Below are 15,684 nucleotides of genomic sequence, written 5' to 3'. Positions count from 1 at the left end.
ATTTTTAATGGTGTGTATCTGTCCTTGTTTTCTCCATGTGAAAATGTAATACTACCATCCCTTATAATGTCTGCTTATCGTTCTTTACCAAGCCTCTACAGCTTATATTGTGCACAAGAATAACAATCTAGTTAGATTGACTATGATAAGTTCTGCGTGAGGTATCTTTTTGCATATGTGCTTAGTACGCAAGTATACCTTTATTTTTTCCATGGAACAAAGCATCCCGTCCTTCAACCAGTAGGAAATAATAAGATATTCTTTGGGGCTCAAGGCGATTTAACAAGAAGTCTCAAAGTTCATCATGTGACTTGCGTGAATTGAACAATCATTCCTCCCAACAACCCAAGATAATCCCAATTGACATTACACAAGTATTCTTGTTTTGCATTCCTCTACATTTTAGCTTCAAAAATCCCTTTAAACTATGCTGTTACAATCACTTTAGCCCAATTCTTAACTTCAACTAGCAATCAATTAGCCCAATTCAATCTTCCAGTAAACAATATCAATTGTAGATACAATGAACAATGAACAATAAGTGACAATCAGAAGAAATGACAAGAGACACCAACATTGGTCAAAGACCAAGGAAAAACCCCACAAGGGGGAAAACCCTTTCAAATTCCTGCTCTTATCAGATTGCCATAAAGTATTCAGCAAAGGGAGTACATCAATGTTCCAATCAACAAGAGTCAAAGTCAAGCTTTGACTTATCCAATAAAATAACCAACCAATTTCAACTAATGATGAGCCTCAAAAGTCAATTATGGTCAACTGTCAAAGTCTGCAATTCTGTCCAAGTTAACAGTAGCCAAAGTGTGCCATAACCAGTTCAAGTCAATGGCCAAAACAGCCTTTCAATTGCTCGGTCAACAGTCAATGTACTTGGCCTGCAATGCTGGTCAAAGTCAGCCCAAAACATTCAACAAAAATTAGTCAAAGTTTTGGCTTTTCTGCGGTCAAAGCTTCAGCTGTTCTGCAGTCAATGCAGGTCAAAATCTGCGGTCAATGAAAGTCACCATGTGAAAAAATTCTCGGTTTGTGTGCCAGTCAACTTGGCCTTCAAAGACAGTTCCAAAACAAGTCAACACAAGTCAAATTTATCTCGGTCAGCTCAGGTCAGATCAGCCCAATCAGAAAGTCAAACTTTGGTCAACAGAAAGACACTTCTCCTTCGTACGTGTGAAAGGAACCCTTCAATTTTCAGACTATACAAATCAATGAGAGAGGAGAGAGATGCTTGATGTAAGGTGTGTCCAAATGAGAGCAATTTGACTTGTATTTATAGGTGTTGGAGGAGGGCTAATTTTGCTTTTAGGCTGACCTTGACTTTTGTGCCATTGTGGGTTTTCTCATCAGAAATATATTTTTCCTTAACCAAATTGAGTGCTTCCAGGGACAAGTTTAGGTCTTTGTGAATGAAGAATATGATCTAATGAAGCGAATTTATTCCTGAGCTGCCAAATTAACATGTGGATGATGCATTATGCTTCATAAATCATTGGCGTTTTATTTTTTCTTTCTTGGCTTGTTATTTCCATTGGCACGCCATTCTAAGGAATCATTTATCTTTAGCCAGTGAATTTAGAGGATGGATCTCTTGTATTGCAATACTGGGTAGTTACTTGGGGTGTGTATGGTGAATTACTCAGGAGGCATTTGACTTTGAGCTTAAGAAGCGTACCAATGAGGCAGCCTCCAAAGTTGCTGTCATTTTGAAAAAGTCTGAAGAGCAATCGAGTATGATCGAGTCACTCCAGGGCACTGTAAGTTATTTAGCATAATGTGCTCTTTCGGTCTGTGGGTTCTAAGAATGAATGTGATTTTTAGCATCTATGTCTAGGAGAAGAAACTTCAGTATGTTTCTTTTTCTTTGATGCGAATTTAGCTAACTTTCATCCTAAACAGGTGGGAATGTATAAGAGGCTTTATGAGGAAGAGATCAGAAATCGATCTTTCTTTCAGTATCCTACGGAAGGTTCTCCAGGTTTGTAGCGATGAAGCTTATTAAGTTTGTCAACAAATTTTTGACTAACATCATGTGTAGTCCATTGTAAGACTGGTAGTTATGTAAATCAGTAGGATTCATTCATCTTAATACATCAGAGGTTGGACTAGAATACATGCTGTTCTTGCAGGTGAGGGCAGGAATGATCTTCGGAAGCTTGTGGAAATTTCTCAGGTATATTTTATATCTATTATTTACAAACGCGTATAGAATTCTGTTGGGTGAATTTGGGATTGAGTATTAACAAGTTGTTTCTTCTTTCCCTAACAAAATCTTATGCAGGAAACTACTCAGAAGATGCAGGATCAGTCTGCTGAAGAGATTAGGCGTCTAAAAGAAGATATAAAAGCAGCCAAGTATATATATATATACCCTTTTTCACAAAATTACATGCCATGTCAGTTTTACATTACATTGCACATCTCTCCCTCACTGGGCTGGAGGAAGAGCCTCTCAGTGCGAAAACATTACGATCACCAATTATTTCATATTAATCTTAGTATTTTTCAATATTAATTGTTAAAAATAATTTATTGTATTGACAGGAGTTGTTCCAAAATCCTATTTAGGTTATATTATTTGTTTGTGAACCCAACCAGAACATCTTGTTGAGGACGAGATTGCATAACTTGTTTAAAAGCCTGTCTATCAGTAATCATATCTAATGCCCCCAAACCTTTGTGGGTCCTCAGATCTTCCTTCAAATTCTGTAGGTCGCATCATAGACTGATAACCCAATGGGAACCCTGAAGTTATTTGCATTGACCGAATCATCATACATTGGTTTTTCACTTGGATGGCTTCTCATAAAAAAGTAAAACAATGCTCATTGGTCTTTAACTCTCTCTTCTTCTGATTGGTCTTGTGAATTGTTCCACATTGACCGAGTCTGCCTTTGTTTACTGCTGCAAATCATGCAAAATTATCTGAGTTCAGCTTGGCATTGCTGATATGTACTTATCCCCGTGTGTATTGAATGCCCTTGCTAAATGAAATTAAATTGAAGATATTAGTGTATACTGATGACCAAAACAATTGAAAAAATGACTGGAAGCTGAACAATTATGATACAGCCAACTTGGAACTAATAGGTGCATCTCACAAGATAAATAAATATCCAATCTAATCATGCCTAATAACCCTTTGTCCCTTTTGTCCTTCTCAATACTGGCTCCCAATGAATTTTACATTGTTCGATTTTGTGCTCCCCTACTGTATCAAGATCATATAACCTGCTTTCATTCTCACTATAGATGATCCCATCTTAGTCTTGATCATGATATGTGTGATGAGGTTTCTGCTATGTTTTGAAAGTATTCTTCTAGATTGGCATAGTAGAAGCTCACCATTGAGTTTTCGAAGAATCCTTTGTATCCAGGTTGCCGCATTAGTCATGGACGTGCTCTTGAGTTTTTATCTCCTTGCTTCAGGCTCTAATGGAGCATTTAACTCTAGATTGGCCACTTTTGAATTCATATAATTAATTAGTATGTTAAAACCACTTTCCATTTTCACTATAGATACTTCCAACATAATGGCCACTTTCATATCTATCTACGGTGAGGAGTGTGCCACTGCTAAGTTTTGTGCCATCTTCATATCTGTAATGAGCAGCCCAGCACCTAACACTACAAGGTGACTAGATTCTAGAATGATTGCCGAGATTGACCCATTAGATGTTTACACCTCTTGACTTTTCGAGAAGCTTTTACATCCATTGCTTTTTAGGTTATTCTTGGATGTTCTTTCGATTTATCTTTTTGTGGCTTGCTGTGGGAGATCCGTTTTACATTTCCATTGTTTGAAATCCAGTAAATTTGATGGATGCCTGAGTCATCATTTGAATGTTCGTTCAATTTCCTTGACAAAATAATGTCCTTTATGGCAATAGTATTCACAGCTACTGCTGACATTCTTTGGATTCATATTTTATAAATTTCTTGTTTCTTCTAGATAAATGCTGAAGCATTCACAACCTTTCAGGACATTCACTCAATAACTCCATACCATGTTTTATTGCCCTGAAGAAGCTATTCTGTAGATGCTTTGGAAAGAAGCTTGTTGTAAACATAGCATGACAGTTTCCCTTATTTTGCTAAAGCTAGAAATGCCTATGGATTCCTTGAAGTCTTCTTCCTTTCCTCGTGTTATGAATAATGACCCACTAATCCAAATATTTCTGTTCCCTATCTTTAATGGTTTCTAAGAAACTCTACCTCTTTCTTTTTCTCAAGAAAGATCTTTTGGGTGGTAGGTGGGGTAGGGATTTTCATCCCTTCATTAGTGTCTCTTCGTTTGCACTGATGCTTTTCTAGTCTCCGGGTTGTGTCCCTAAATTTATTGTATGCTAATCTAATAGACAAATATTTTTAGTGACGCAATTGGATTAACATGCCAAAACTTGCCAATGAGATGCCCGAAGCATTCAAGAACATAGGTAAACTCTTAGTTAAGGTTATGATGGCTGAGAACAATAAATGGAACCAAACCTAAGAAATTGAAAGTAGGTGCATGGAAAGCAAACCAAACCTATTGCAATACAATTGAACAACTATTCAACCATGATATTCAAAGAGACAAACATAGCATGGTCTAACTGTTTCAGAATATTGTTCAAAAGATTGAATCAAACCATAATGACAAACAATTGAAAGGCAGCTTGTTGGATCCCAGAAGATGGGACGATGATGGAAGACTTTTGTTGTAATTGTTTAAAAAATTATGTTGTAACCCTTCGAAGTCCTCTCAACTCTGGTCATATAGAAAACCAACAAAGTCGATGAGCAATAATATGTCCTATTACCGCTCAAATATATGATACAATGATGAAAGCTCCAACTGATATCGTACAATCCGAGTGGAAACTCAATAGGTCACCCACTGTGACGTCGACGACCTACCTTGTCTCTTTAGGCCTACTCTCCTCCAGCTTCAATGGGGCTCCCCTAAAGATCACTAGGGCATAAATAGTAAGGAGCAAGGTGACATCACAAGTAACCCTGATGATTGAATTGGTTTTCTAAAAGATAGTAGGAAATAACGGTGATGGAGGGATATGATGATCAGTGCCAATATTTAAGGGAAATGGAGTCAATCGAATGTTAGGATGAGAGGATATCAAGAAGAATGACTCTCCCTAGTTTAGTTGCCTGGAATAATGTATTGGGGAGGGGAAACTAGTATCTAAGGATTGGTAGTTTCCTGGCCAATAGGGTAAACAACTGGGTCAATAGCCCAACAGAGAGGATTCCTCAGTAGGATTGCCCCCAGTCCAAGGATCAATCGTGGCATAAAACAAGCTAGGTGTTTACTAAAGGAACCCCCTCAAGGGTCTACCTAACAAAAAGGCTCAATAATAAGTTCACACCAACAAAGGGGACATGAAGACCTGTGTCGTTAACACCCCCTTCCAGGTGACTGTTATCCCTCAATGGATCAATCTCACTACACCTTGTGGTGGTTCTAAGTCATTTACAAATCAAACACTTAAAAATGCTACGGACGAAACCAAGAAAGAAAAACCTACTATATTGAAACTTGCATCACATAATAAACCTGAAACCCCAATGGCACCAAGAAAAATTTCAATCAGCCCTTGGCAGAGGAACACTCTCACTATCTAACCATGAGTTACAAATGGGGAAGTCCTTCCTTTATAGAGAGGAATGCTCCCACTATCCAACTATGAGTTACAAATGGGGATGTCATTCCTTTATATAGAGGAGGCAAGGAACTTCGTTTACATTAAAATGATAATTTTTATGAATTTTCTTAGACATAGTCTAAGATCTAAAACTAAAAATTTATTGCATGAAATAAAATAAAATAGAATAAGGAAAAGAAAAGTCGCATTGCCATATGTATAATAAAGTAATAATGAGGCCCCACAAAAGTGGGTTGATTACCCAAGAAGAATTCATGCTGGAACAGGAAAAGTACTTGGCCGCTTGGAATTGTGTGTCCAACAGCCGCTTCAAGAGGTCCTACTCCTTGAATTAATAAATGCCACGGTTTGGAGAAATGGGTCAAAATTCCATGTGATTCTACTTCCTTCTGCTTCTGTGGTGGAGTGAACAAACATTGCTGAAATAATTTCTCACGACCAAGAAATCTTTGGCACCGGAGCACTGCAAGCGGCAGTGCTGTAACTGATTGAGATGTTTGTTATCCTTGTTTTCATTGCTGTACACACCAAGCCTCGAATGAAACCCTCGCTAACAGAGAAATTCATCGATTGATTCCTGTTGCCTGCAGGGTCGAAATAAAAAATTATGGCAAGAAGGACAAGCAGTCAGTGCAATGTGAGTTCAAGCATGGAAGGGCAGAATCCGTCACTGCCACCATAATCATGGACGCCAAGACCACATGAACTTCTCCTGCTGCTTCCACTCACTTCGTGCACATTTCAGCTCCGATGCCATACCCAAAATTTTCTTTCACATTCACCCACTAAATATCTGTTGGATATAATGGCATGCGACACTCTAATTTGCTTTTTTTACTAGAGGTCAAGTTGTGCTACTCTAATTGCAGACATCATGCTTAAATAGTCTATCTTTAATTGATTCTGCACTGTCTGAGGTTCATCAAGCACCCTGTGCATGACAAATTTAATGTCTACACCTGGGATATCTGGCAGAACTGACTCCTGAATGAAATGTCCCGAGCGGTAAACAAAAGCAGGAATAGTAAGTTGGCACCTATTGGTTTTAGCATGACCCTTACGAAATTGTTTCTTTCACTAGCATTTGTTTTAGGAACAAAGTCCAGTTCATCTTCAAGATTAGCCAAGTGAGTATACTGATATACAACATTCTTGTTTGGCTCATTAGCACTTGAAACAAGTTTGACATGGTTGATCATATCTACCAATGCACCCTCCTCTTGCCATATGTTTACAATATTGCTTCTCGACCACTCATTTGCTTCAGGATAAGAGCTTGAATCGTTCTGGACTTTGCTGCACATAGTGAAGACATTCCAGAGAAAAAACACAAGGTGCATAATCAAGACATTCCAGAGACATAACACAAGTTCAAGAACTGAAGCATGTGCGCACTAGGAGCTTCTAAGCAGATTTGCCCCCATCCTTTTTGTCAATCTGCAAAAATATTGGCCCTTCATCTGGCTGCATGCTGTAAGAAGCTACTGAATGCGCTGTCATAATTTTCTCTCCAAAAAATCAGACGAAGGTGTTGTTTTTCCATGATCTTGGTATCTAGGATAGAATCTTAAATAACTGATGCTACGAAACCAAGAATCGCAACGATGCTACTTTTCACAACTGAATATAAACAAGAGTAAATCTACTAGTGCACAAAATATAGACAACTTTCTACACATTTTTGGACAATAACCCAACTTTGTTATATTAATCACATTGAATAATACAACTGTCTAGGGCACCTGTACCAGGGATAATGGACCTCATACAGACGCTGATACAAGATACAAAATTGGGGCTTGGTGGCAGTCCATCGACAACCAATCCACCCTCAACATGATACTCTAACCATCTGGTTGATGTAGCATGCACTCATAGTGCCTCTCGGTCATACCATGTACTGTCCAGGTCCTTTGGCTCCTGATCTGCAACATTGACTCTATCAATGATGCAAGTCAATCTGGACATTAAACCATGGCTATCCAATCTGCTCACTAGTTGTGCCTTAGTCCATCAAGGGCACAACACATCGAGACTCCTGTCAAGTTGTTGACAACTTCATTTGTGAACAACTCTCAACTTTCCACTATTGATCCTCAGCGACTCAGGGACTTCAACACACTATTGTCTACCTGTGTTGCACCAATGAAGACTAACATAGGGCGCGAAGGGTTACCACCTATCAATGCAAGATTTCCTTCTCCCACAATGAGCACGGGATCGAAGGATTGCTCCTATCGCTGAACAGATCGAAGCTCCACAATTGCCACTCTAGCAGCTACTTTAGTTCATTAAAGTGCTGCCCACTAGGCTCTAACTTGGGCACTATCACATTGCTCTCCTACAGACAGTAAGATGCCCAATACAAATTTGAAGATATTGCCCTTGGTTCTGCAATAAATAAGCTATTACACAGATCTAGGCTCCAATAACCATTGTAGCATCTGCAAACTGGTTAAGGCTTCTAACATGCCATGTCAGCCCTACCTCTTGGCTGCTATAGTCAGCAACAGGCAACACATCCAATTTGGTAAAGGAACCAAATTAAACCATACCTCTAGGTTCATGTGGCATTGTTGTAGGGTTCTGTTGTCGGTTAGGGCTACTGATAGTCCACGTTAGCCCTTCCTCCAAGCTCCAAGAACCTCCTTTCAACTGTGGCCTACCTTCTTTAGAACTTTGTTGCTATAAGCTGCCATTCTAGGAGGAGATTAGCCTTGGTTTAGGCCTTGCTTTCGCAATCGACCCTTCTCCAAGGCAACCTAATAGATGATGATTTGATATAACCTTTTCCATAGAGAAATTTGTCAACTTGAGAACTGAAGCGAACAAAGTTCCTTCTACAAATTAATTACTCCAAAAGGCTTGGAATATCAAGATATCCATTGAGGATACAAATATTATATATTAAATGTGTGAATAAGAATGATAAGAATTATTTACAATGAGAATGAGAGGCTTGCTTATATATCAGGCAAGTATCTCTTCATGAAGAGTCATGTCTCAATGAGACATGCCTCCTCAAAAAGCTTTGTCCTCAAAGCTTGTCGATGAAAAAGGTTTGATCTCTTTTTCTGCTTCAATAGTCTTTCTGTCTCGGAATAGTCATCTTCGTCGATACAAGCTGATATGATCTTCTTAGTGACAAACAAAATTGTCGCACTGAGAAGGGATCAGACCATCCCAGATTAATGTTCTGTATAGTATTTTGATCACTGGAATTTTGTAACGACTTGTCAGCATAAGATGGAATTGATGTTACGTCATTATTCTCTGAAACATTAATTTGTTGTCTTGGTTCTAACTGGTTCAAATATGTAGCATGGTTGATTCGTCTGTTCTCATAATTCGGATGCCGATATGCAACTCTTTTGGTTTGATTTCTCCTTTAATGTGGATTGTTAAAAACTTGAATATCCTTTTATCAAAAAAATACTCCTTTATATTGTTGCTTTCTATATATGTATGTATTTCTTTATATTAAGACCCCTTTTCAAAATAACTTTATTATCTTATAATAATAATAGTTTCACTTCCTTTTTTTTTAATAATAAATTGGTTCCTTTTTTTTAAATACTTAATTACTTCCTTGATAAATTTTTAATGTCACCCCACTTAATAAATATAAAGGTTAGGTCTTTTCATATGACACGGTCATGATGTTAAAATACCATGGGCTATTACCATGGGTTGTTTTTAAAACCTTCGTTAAAATGTTCTCCACGTAAAAAGTAAAACGTATTCATTTTTTTTTTGTTTTTTTTTGACTTTTTAAAATACCATGGGCAATTACCATGGGTTGTTTTTAAAACCACGAGCTTCTCCACGTAAAAAGTTTAAATATACTTGGAAAGATTCCCTCTTATCTTTATTATGCACTTATTTTATTTTTTGTGAATTTGATTTTTTTTTTTTTTGTATCTTTTTTAATCTCTTTTTTATGAATTTTTTTTAAAAATTAATAATCTTTATTATTATTTTTGTTATATATATATATAGCCAAAGGCCTGCTAGCGAGATGGAGAATCCCCAAATATTTAGCGAAACGCTTGAATTGCAACATCAATAAATTTGACGAAGAGTCGATAGCCAAAGACTTGGATTGAAGAACGAGCTTTGTGCACCAGTGAAACAACTTAAAGGACCGAACTGCTCTGATACCAAATTAAGCGAACAAAGTTCTTTCTACAGATTAATTACTCCAAAAGGCTTGGAATATCAAGATATACATTGAGGATACAAATATTATATATTAAATGTGTGAATAAAAATGATAAGAATTATTTACAATGAGAACGAAAGGCTTGCTTATATATCAGGGAAGTGTCTCTTCATGAAGAGTCATGTATCAATTAGACATGCCTCTTCAACCTAATTACTACTTAACTAATAATTATTTATGCTTATTATCATTTACATTATTTATATATATTTTATTCGTTACAAGAACATCTATGACAATCATTATGAATAGCTCCCTAGTTAAGAGGGAGTGTTGGATTTTGTAACTATGGTTGGTCTTAGTAATGTGTATTTGGCCACTTGATGTATCTATATTGAATATTGTAAAACATTTTTAAATGCTAGAGTCAAAAGAAAATTATATTTAGAGTCAAGACCCATTTGGACTTTTGAAAGAAGAAAATTTGAATTTTTGAATTTGAAATTTTTGGCTCCAAGTTTGTCAAGTTGACCTCCCTCCAAGTCAAGTCAGCCCAAGCAAAGGACACACCCATTTAACCCAACAGATTGCTATATAAGGTAGCCTAGCCTCATTATCTCACCACCATTTCACACTCTTTCAAGAAGATACTTTTTGGGCATCTTAGCGAAGATCAAGAACATCAAGAAGGAAAAATGGGATCTCTTTCTCTCTCTCAAGCTCTCACGTGTGGATAGACTCTCTTTCTCTGTAATTCATATATTTTTGGGCTGTATTTGATGTAGGGGCCGAAATTTCTGGGCAATTACTTGGGGCCTCTTACCGCTTAGACTAGTAGGGGACCTAAAGGGTCAAATGCTAAACCAAGGGCAACAAGTGGAGACTTAGCCCACTGTCACCTCAACTAAGGCTCCTTACTATTTACAGACTTTCACTGATGGGAGGAGACCCGGTATATATTGAGTCACAAAGGAAGGGTAAATCAACAAGTGGATGTAAAGTGACCCAAATAAGCTCTTTCCAGAAGAGGTTGAAGAATGCAGCTTGCTTGCTTCCTAACAAGGTACAATGTCTTCTAGGAGAAGGATGTGGGGATTTGAGGGCTAGGTTTATGGGATATGACTTAAGAAAGATTTTCCGAATCCCTAAAATCCTTAGTGAAATTGGTATCGTAGATGGTTCTTGAAGAATTGTCTTTTCAAGGGAATGAGATCACACGGGACCAAGTTGACTCAGACTAGGTTAGGAGGTAAGAATTTAGCAACCAATGATATTCTTAACCCAAACAGGAGGGGGGAAATGATCAAAGAAAGAATTTTCACTTAACGCTATTGAATTGATACTATGAGGCACTAGCCTTGGGGATACTAGGGCAAAGTTTCAGAGTTAGGGCTTGGATTTTCTCACAACTGCATTGTTGGAATGACATCAAAATTGGAGGTCTTGAGGACACACTAGCGCAAGAGGGGCTAGGAGATTGAACTTTTTGGAGGGCTATTTTGTTGGGAAAATGATGCCCTAGGTGACCCAACTTGGCTAGACCTAGGAAACGGTGAAAAAAATTTGATTTTGGGTCACCACCTCTTGGTCGACTAGTGCCTTAGTCTTGGGAGAATGGAGCCTATGATGAATATGAATGAGGACCTTGTTTTTTAGTCAAGGAGGCCTTAAGGCTACCTTGCTAGCCTTAAGGCAAAGGGAAGGAACCTTACAATTTTTATACTTCAACTTGCAAAAGGCGATGGCTTATCAAGATGAATTGTTGATAGAATTATCCCTAGGAAATTTCATTCAAATTACAGGAGCCATACATTGAGAGATGCTATATAGAGACAAAATTCCATAATTTATGTCGTAAATGCATGCAGTAATTAGCCCTAAAAAATAACGAAACTCCCAATACAATGTATATGACAAAGTAAAACAAGAATAACATTAAAAGCTTGTACTTACATGTAATAGAACATATGTAACCATCCACACTTTGACAATAGAGAAGCTCCAAGATAAGATAAACCAAATCCAAACATCAAAATTCATCCATAAAACTTCAATTCATCTTGCAAGAAAAAGTGCAAAATTCTCAAGAGAGAGAAGAGATCCAATCCAAAGTAATGATGAACAAATGAACTCAACTCACTTGTATTTATACGGTAATGAGGAGTTCGAATTAGTCTCCTTGGCCTACATAAGCCCCAAAAATAAAATAATGTGTTAATAATCTAACTTTTGGTGACAAGCCCACCAAACTAACTCACAAATGAAATTATAAGCGCCTTAAGAGGTCAGATGATGAATAATACATGTCATAGGGCCCTCCAAGAGGCCTAATGAGGTACATAGGTCCCATAATGAAGAATAGGACCCTCAAGAGTGATGGACAAGGGGTTGGCCCCTTGTTTTCCAAACAATAAACCTGTGGTGCTCCTAATGCATGTGGGGGCAGAATAATAACCTCATGGGTCTCGAAATGAGTCGAAGATGCCTGTAGATCATTTGCAAGGGCTTTGATGATGGTGTAGGGGATGCCACATCATCTTACAAGGGCTGGGTTAGCTGGCAAGTGCATGGTACATCTGTGGGGCTGACTGGGCAAAGGTGAACCAGGTGTATCTGGCTTGTCAAATAGGTGAATCTCTAGCATCTCTGAACATCCTCTGGGATCCATGGAGTGCTGCCTACTGTTGTGGAGGCCCATGGCTCTCAAAACACACCCTACATGTGCCAATGTAACTCTCTGGAGGATTAAGACCTCGTATAGGGAGACCAAATCCAAGATGGAGACCATTTGCAATCCTGCATAAGATCCAATGCATCCCCTAACCTTCCAATACAACAAGTCATTAGAAAAATCGAGTAAATGAGCTTACAAACCATGGACCACAAGTGGGGACTTCATAATGGTCTGCCCTTCCATAACGGGCTTCGAGATGTGACAATGTCTCCTAAACTCCAAATGGGGTTAAACAAGTATCCTATTAGGTGGTTTCTGCTTTTAAAGGGGATACTATATTCAAGGTATATCCTTTAAAAGGTGGCAGCATGTGATAGATAGGTGAATGAAGCCATGAGAAGGGGCAACCTTGGGACACATGCTGGGATGCAAGGGTAGCTAATAAAAGGGAAGCCTACACTTGGGTTTATAATGTATAGGAGGGAGTAAATCGTGGTACATGAGGTGCCCCAACCTTGATTTTTTCACCCTTCTTTATATGCCTTTAGCCTTTTTGTGATTTTCTTTGATTAACTATTGAGGGCTTAAGGGGTAAGAGCATATGGGATATAGTAGTGTTTCTAAACAGGAATTTAAGTGATAAACCAATTAAACAAACAGTGCAATATTGGAAAATTAAAAACATTTAGCAAACACCCATGAAACACTGTAATACTGGAACTGCTGAGCCATATATAAGGAAATATGAGAGCATGAGTACAATATATAAATGGAGTAGTGCACTTGGCTTGTCTCAAGGATAAGCTGGACCAAATCCAGGTGGTAGAATAGCTGGAAAGATGGCTGTGCTGCTCTACTATGCTCTGTGCTGTCCTAGTAAACTGCTGATCTGTTGACTTCGGCCTGTTGGAAATTGCCCAAAGGCTGCCCAGAAAATCCTGCCCTTTTAGCCTTAGAATCTTTGGACAAAACCAAAAACCCAGAAGGGAATTTCTCTGATTTTGACTTTGGATTTTCAACCTCTTAGGAGCTGCTTTCCGGCTACATCTGCTGAATTTTGGCCTGCTGGAAAATGCCCAAAAATTGCACATAAAATTCTGCCCTTTTAGCCTTTTAGACTCCTTGGACAAAACCCAGAAAAACCTAGAAGAGAATTTCTCTGATTTTGACTTTGGAGTTTCAGCCTTTTGGGCTTGCTAGAAAGTGCCCAAAAACTGCTCAGAAATTTTTTCCCTTTTAGCCTTAGACTTCTTGGACAAAACCCAAAAAACTCCAGAAGAGAATTTCTCTGATTTTGAATTTGGATTTTCGGCCTCTTGGGTGGCTAAATCAACCTCTCTTTATTTTTGGCTGTGCAGAAAACACACAGTCCCTTCCTCTACATGGCTGGATGAGCTATGAATCGCTGCTGAAAACTCCTGCAATCTCTGTGGAACAACCTCCCTAGGGCAGGTACGGATGGATCCTCGAAGTAGAGGTTGAATCATCCCTGTGGAAGACTCGTGGCTAAATAGCCAATTGACTCGCTAAGCAACATAGCGTACAAGAGTGAGTTTGTTTGTCAAATATTCCGAATGAAAACAAAATGAGAGCTGATCTCTCTTTATAACTCCTTGGGCCCCCTTAGCCTCATGTGGGCCCCTCCATCCACCCATTCGATTTTCCCTCCAAGCATATTGAATGGCTGATTCGAACTCCTATGTGGGTGGCCCCCACATTCCACTAGCGGCTAAATAAAGTCTATTTGGCTCCTAAGTCCCTAAGTTGAAAGTGTGGGGCCCTCTTCCTTAGTAAAAAATGTGCAAAATTGTGTGGCAACACCCTGTTACTAATGTGTTTGAGAAGGGACATGACAGGGCGGTTCGTTGTCTACCAGGGGTTGGGACAATCATGGGTTCCTATATGATGAAGGAGGCTCATAGAACTTGTAGGAACCAGGGTGATGGCCATGATGATGGGGTAGAGTTCATGTATTGGCTTTTGCCCATGTGCTAAATGTGTTTTTCCTGACCATCTTTTGCATTTTGTGGTACATTTTCCTGTTGAATGTGGCCAAATATGCTTTTATCTTTCTTTTTAGCTGCATCAACCTCCAAGACATCATTCTTGTCCTGACCCAACGTGTGGGCAATTGGGAAGGGGTGAGCTAACCCTTTGTGGACCCAGTGGAGGAATGTGGACCCAGGTGGGAGAAATGATGAATAAGGTAATAATGAGTAGAAAGGGGGTAATATATGTGAATAAGGGAGCGGGAACCAAAAGCAGGGTTTCTCGTGAAACTAAAGCCAAATGGTCAGTAAAAGAGATTCCACGAGACTAGAATCCAAGGTTAATATCCCAAAGGGGTCTAAGGGACAAGAGCATAGACCTAGCCAATTCTTTCCATTGAATTCTCCCACTAATTCATGGCCAAAAGTGCTCATGATAAGCAAACTACAATACTCAATTACCAAATGATAAGGCATACCTTTAGGTTCGGGAGGTCCACCTTCAAACGTACGGTCATGGTAGATGGGTGAGGGACCACATAGCTGACTTAGGTGGCGGAGAAATGGCACAATGAGCTAGCTGGTGGCTGCAAGGGGCTGCCGACTAAGGACCATCTTGGAGAAAACAAATTCTCCTAGGGTTATCACCCACAAAATGGTAGGTAACAAGGCCGAAACTCTTGGATTATGGCAAAGGAGGGCCGAAAATTTGGTTAGATTAGGCAGAACAAAGTGCTGGATTAGGTTGGGAGACTTGACTTGGAGGGGTTGACCAGGTTTGACCATAGGTCTAGGTGTGCCTCTTGTTGAGCAAAATAATTTCTCTATTGAAAAGGTTGCTGGGTTTTTTTTTTCCCTTAGTGGGTTTTCCTAGGGTAAATCTTGTCTTCTCTTTGTGCATTGCGATCTCTACTGTTCTACTGTTCTTGTATGGTTGAGTTGCTGAAGTATAATCGCTGAATGATATATTGGAATAATTTAAAGGAATATCAACATCAAAAGTAATTATCGGTTTTTTAGAAATATTGTGCTAGTCTCTTTTGAACTTAGAAAATCAACATTGCAAACATTGTGCGTTAATTTCCTCCAATTTTTTTTATGGTCTAACACTATTCAATTTTGTTATTTTTTTTACCAATTTTTGTTATCATTTTTATATGTGAGACTTCTGAAAAGCTTTATGTT

General features: G+C 38.7%; 1 protein-coding gene across 3 annotated transcripts in view; it reads left to right on the top strand.

Annotated features, from left to right (window-relative positions):
* Positions 1-15,684, top strand: part of NUA (nuclear pore anchor) — a 340,816-nt gene that overhangs the window by 126,234 nt on the left and 198,898 nt on the right. For 2 of the 3 annotated variants that reach the window (XM_089371933.1, XM_089371932.1), the window contains exons 17-20: positions 1,656-1,769; positions 1,912-1,990; positions 2,142-2,185; positions 2,294-2,367. In XM_089371933.1, coding sequence (XP_089228059.1) covers positions 1,656-1,769; positions 1,912-1,990; positions 2,142-2,185; positions 2,294-2,367 — 311 coding nt within the window. The remainder of the gene's footprint in view (positions 1-1,655; positions 1,770-1,911; positions 1,991-2,141; positions 2,186-2,293; positions 2,368-15,684) is intronic. The other variant, XM_089371934.1, reaches the window with a different exon arrangement.

This window comes from Pinus tabuliformis, chromosome 8 (genome assembly GCF_031772625.1).
Source record: "Pinus tabuliformis cultivar Carrire ecotype Pingquan chromosome 8, CPIR1, whole genome shotgun sequence".
Taxonomy (NCBI): Eukaryota; Viridiplantae; Streptophyta; class Pinopsida; order Pinales; family Pinaceae; genus Pinus; species Pinus tabuliformis.
This window is presented reverse-complemented; position numbering and strand designations above follow the sequence as displayed.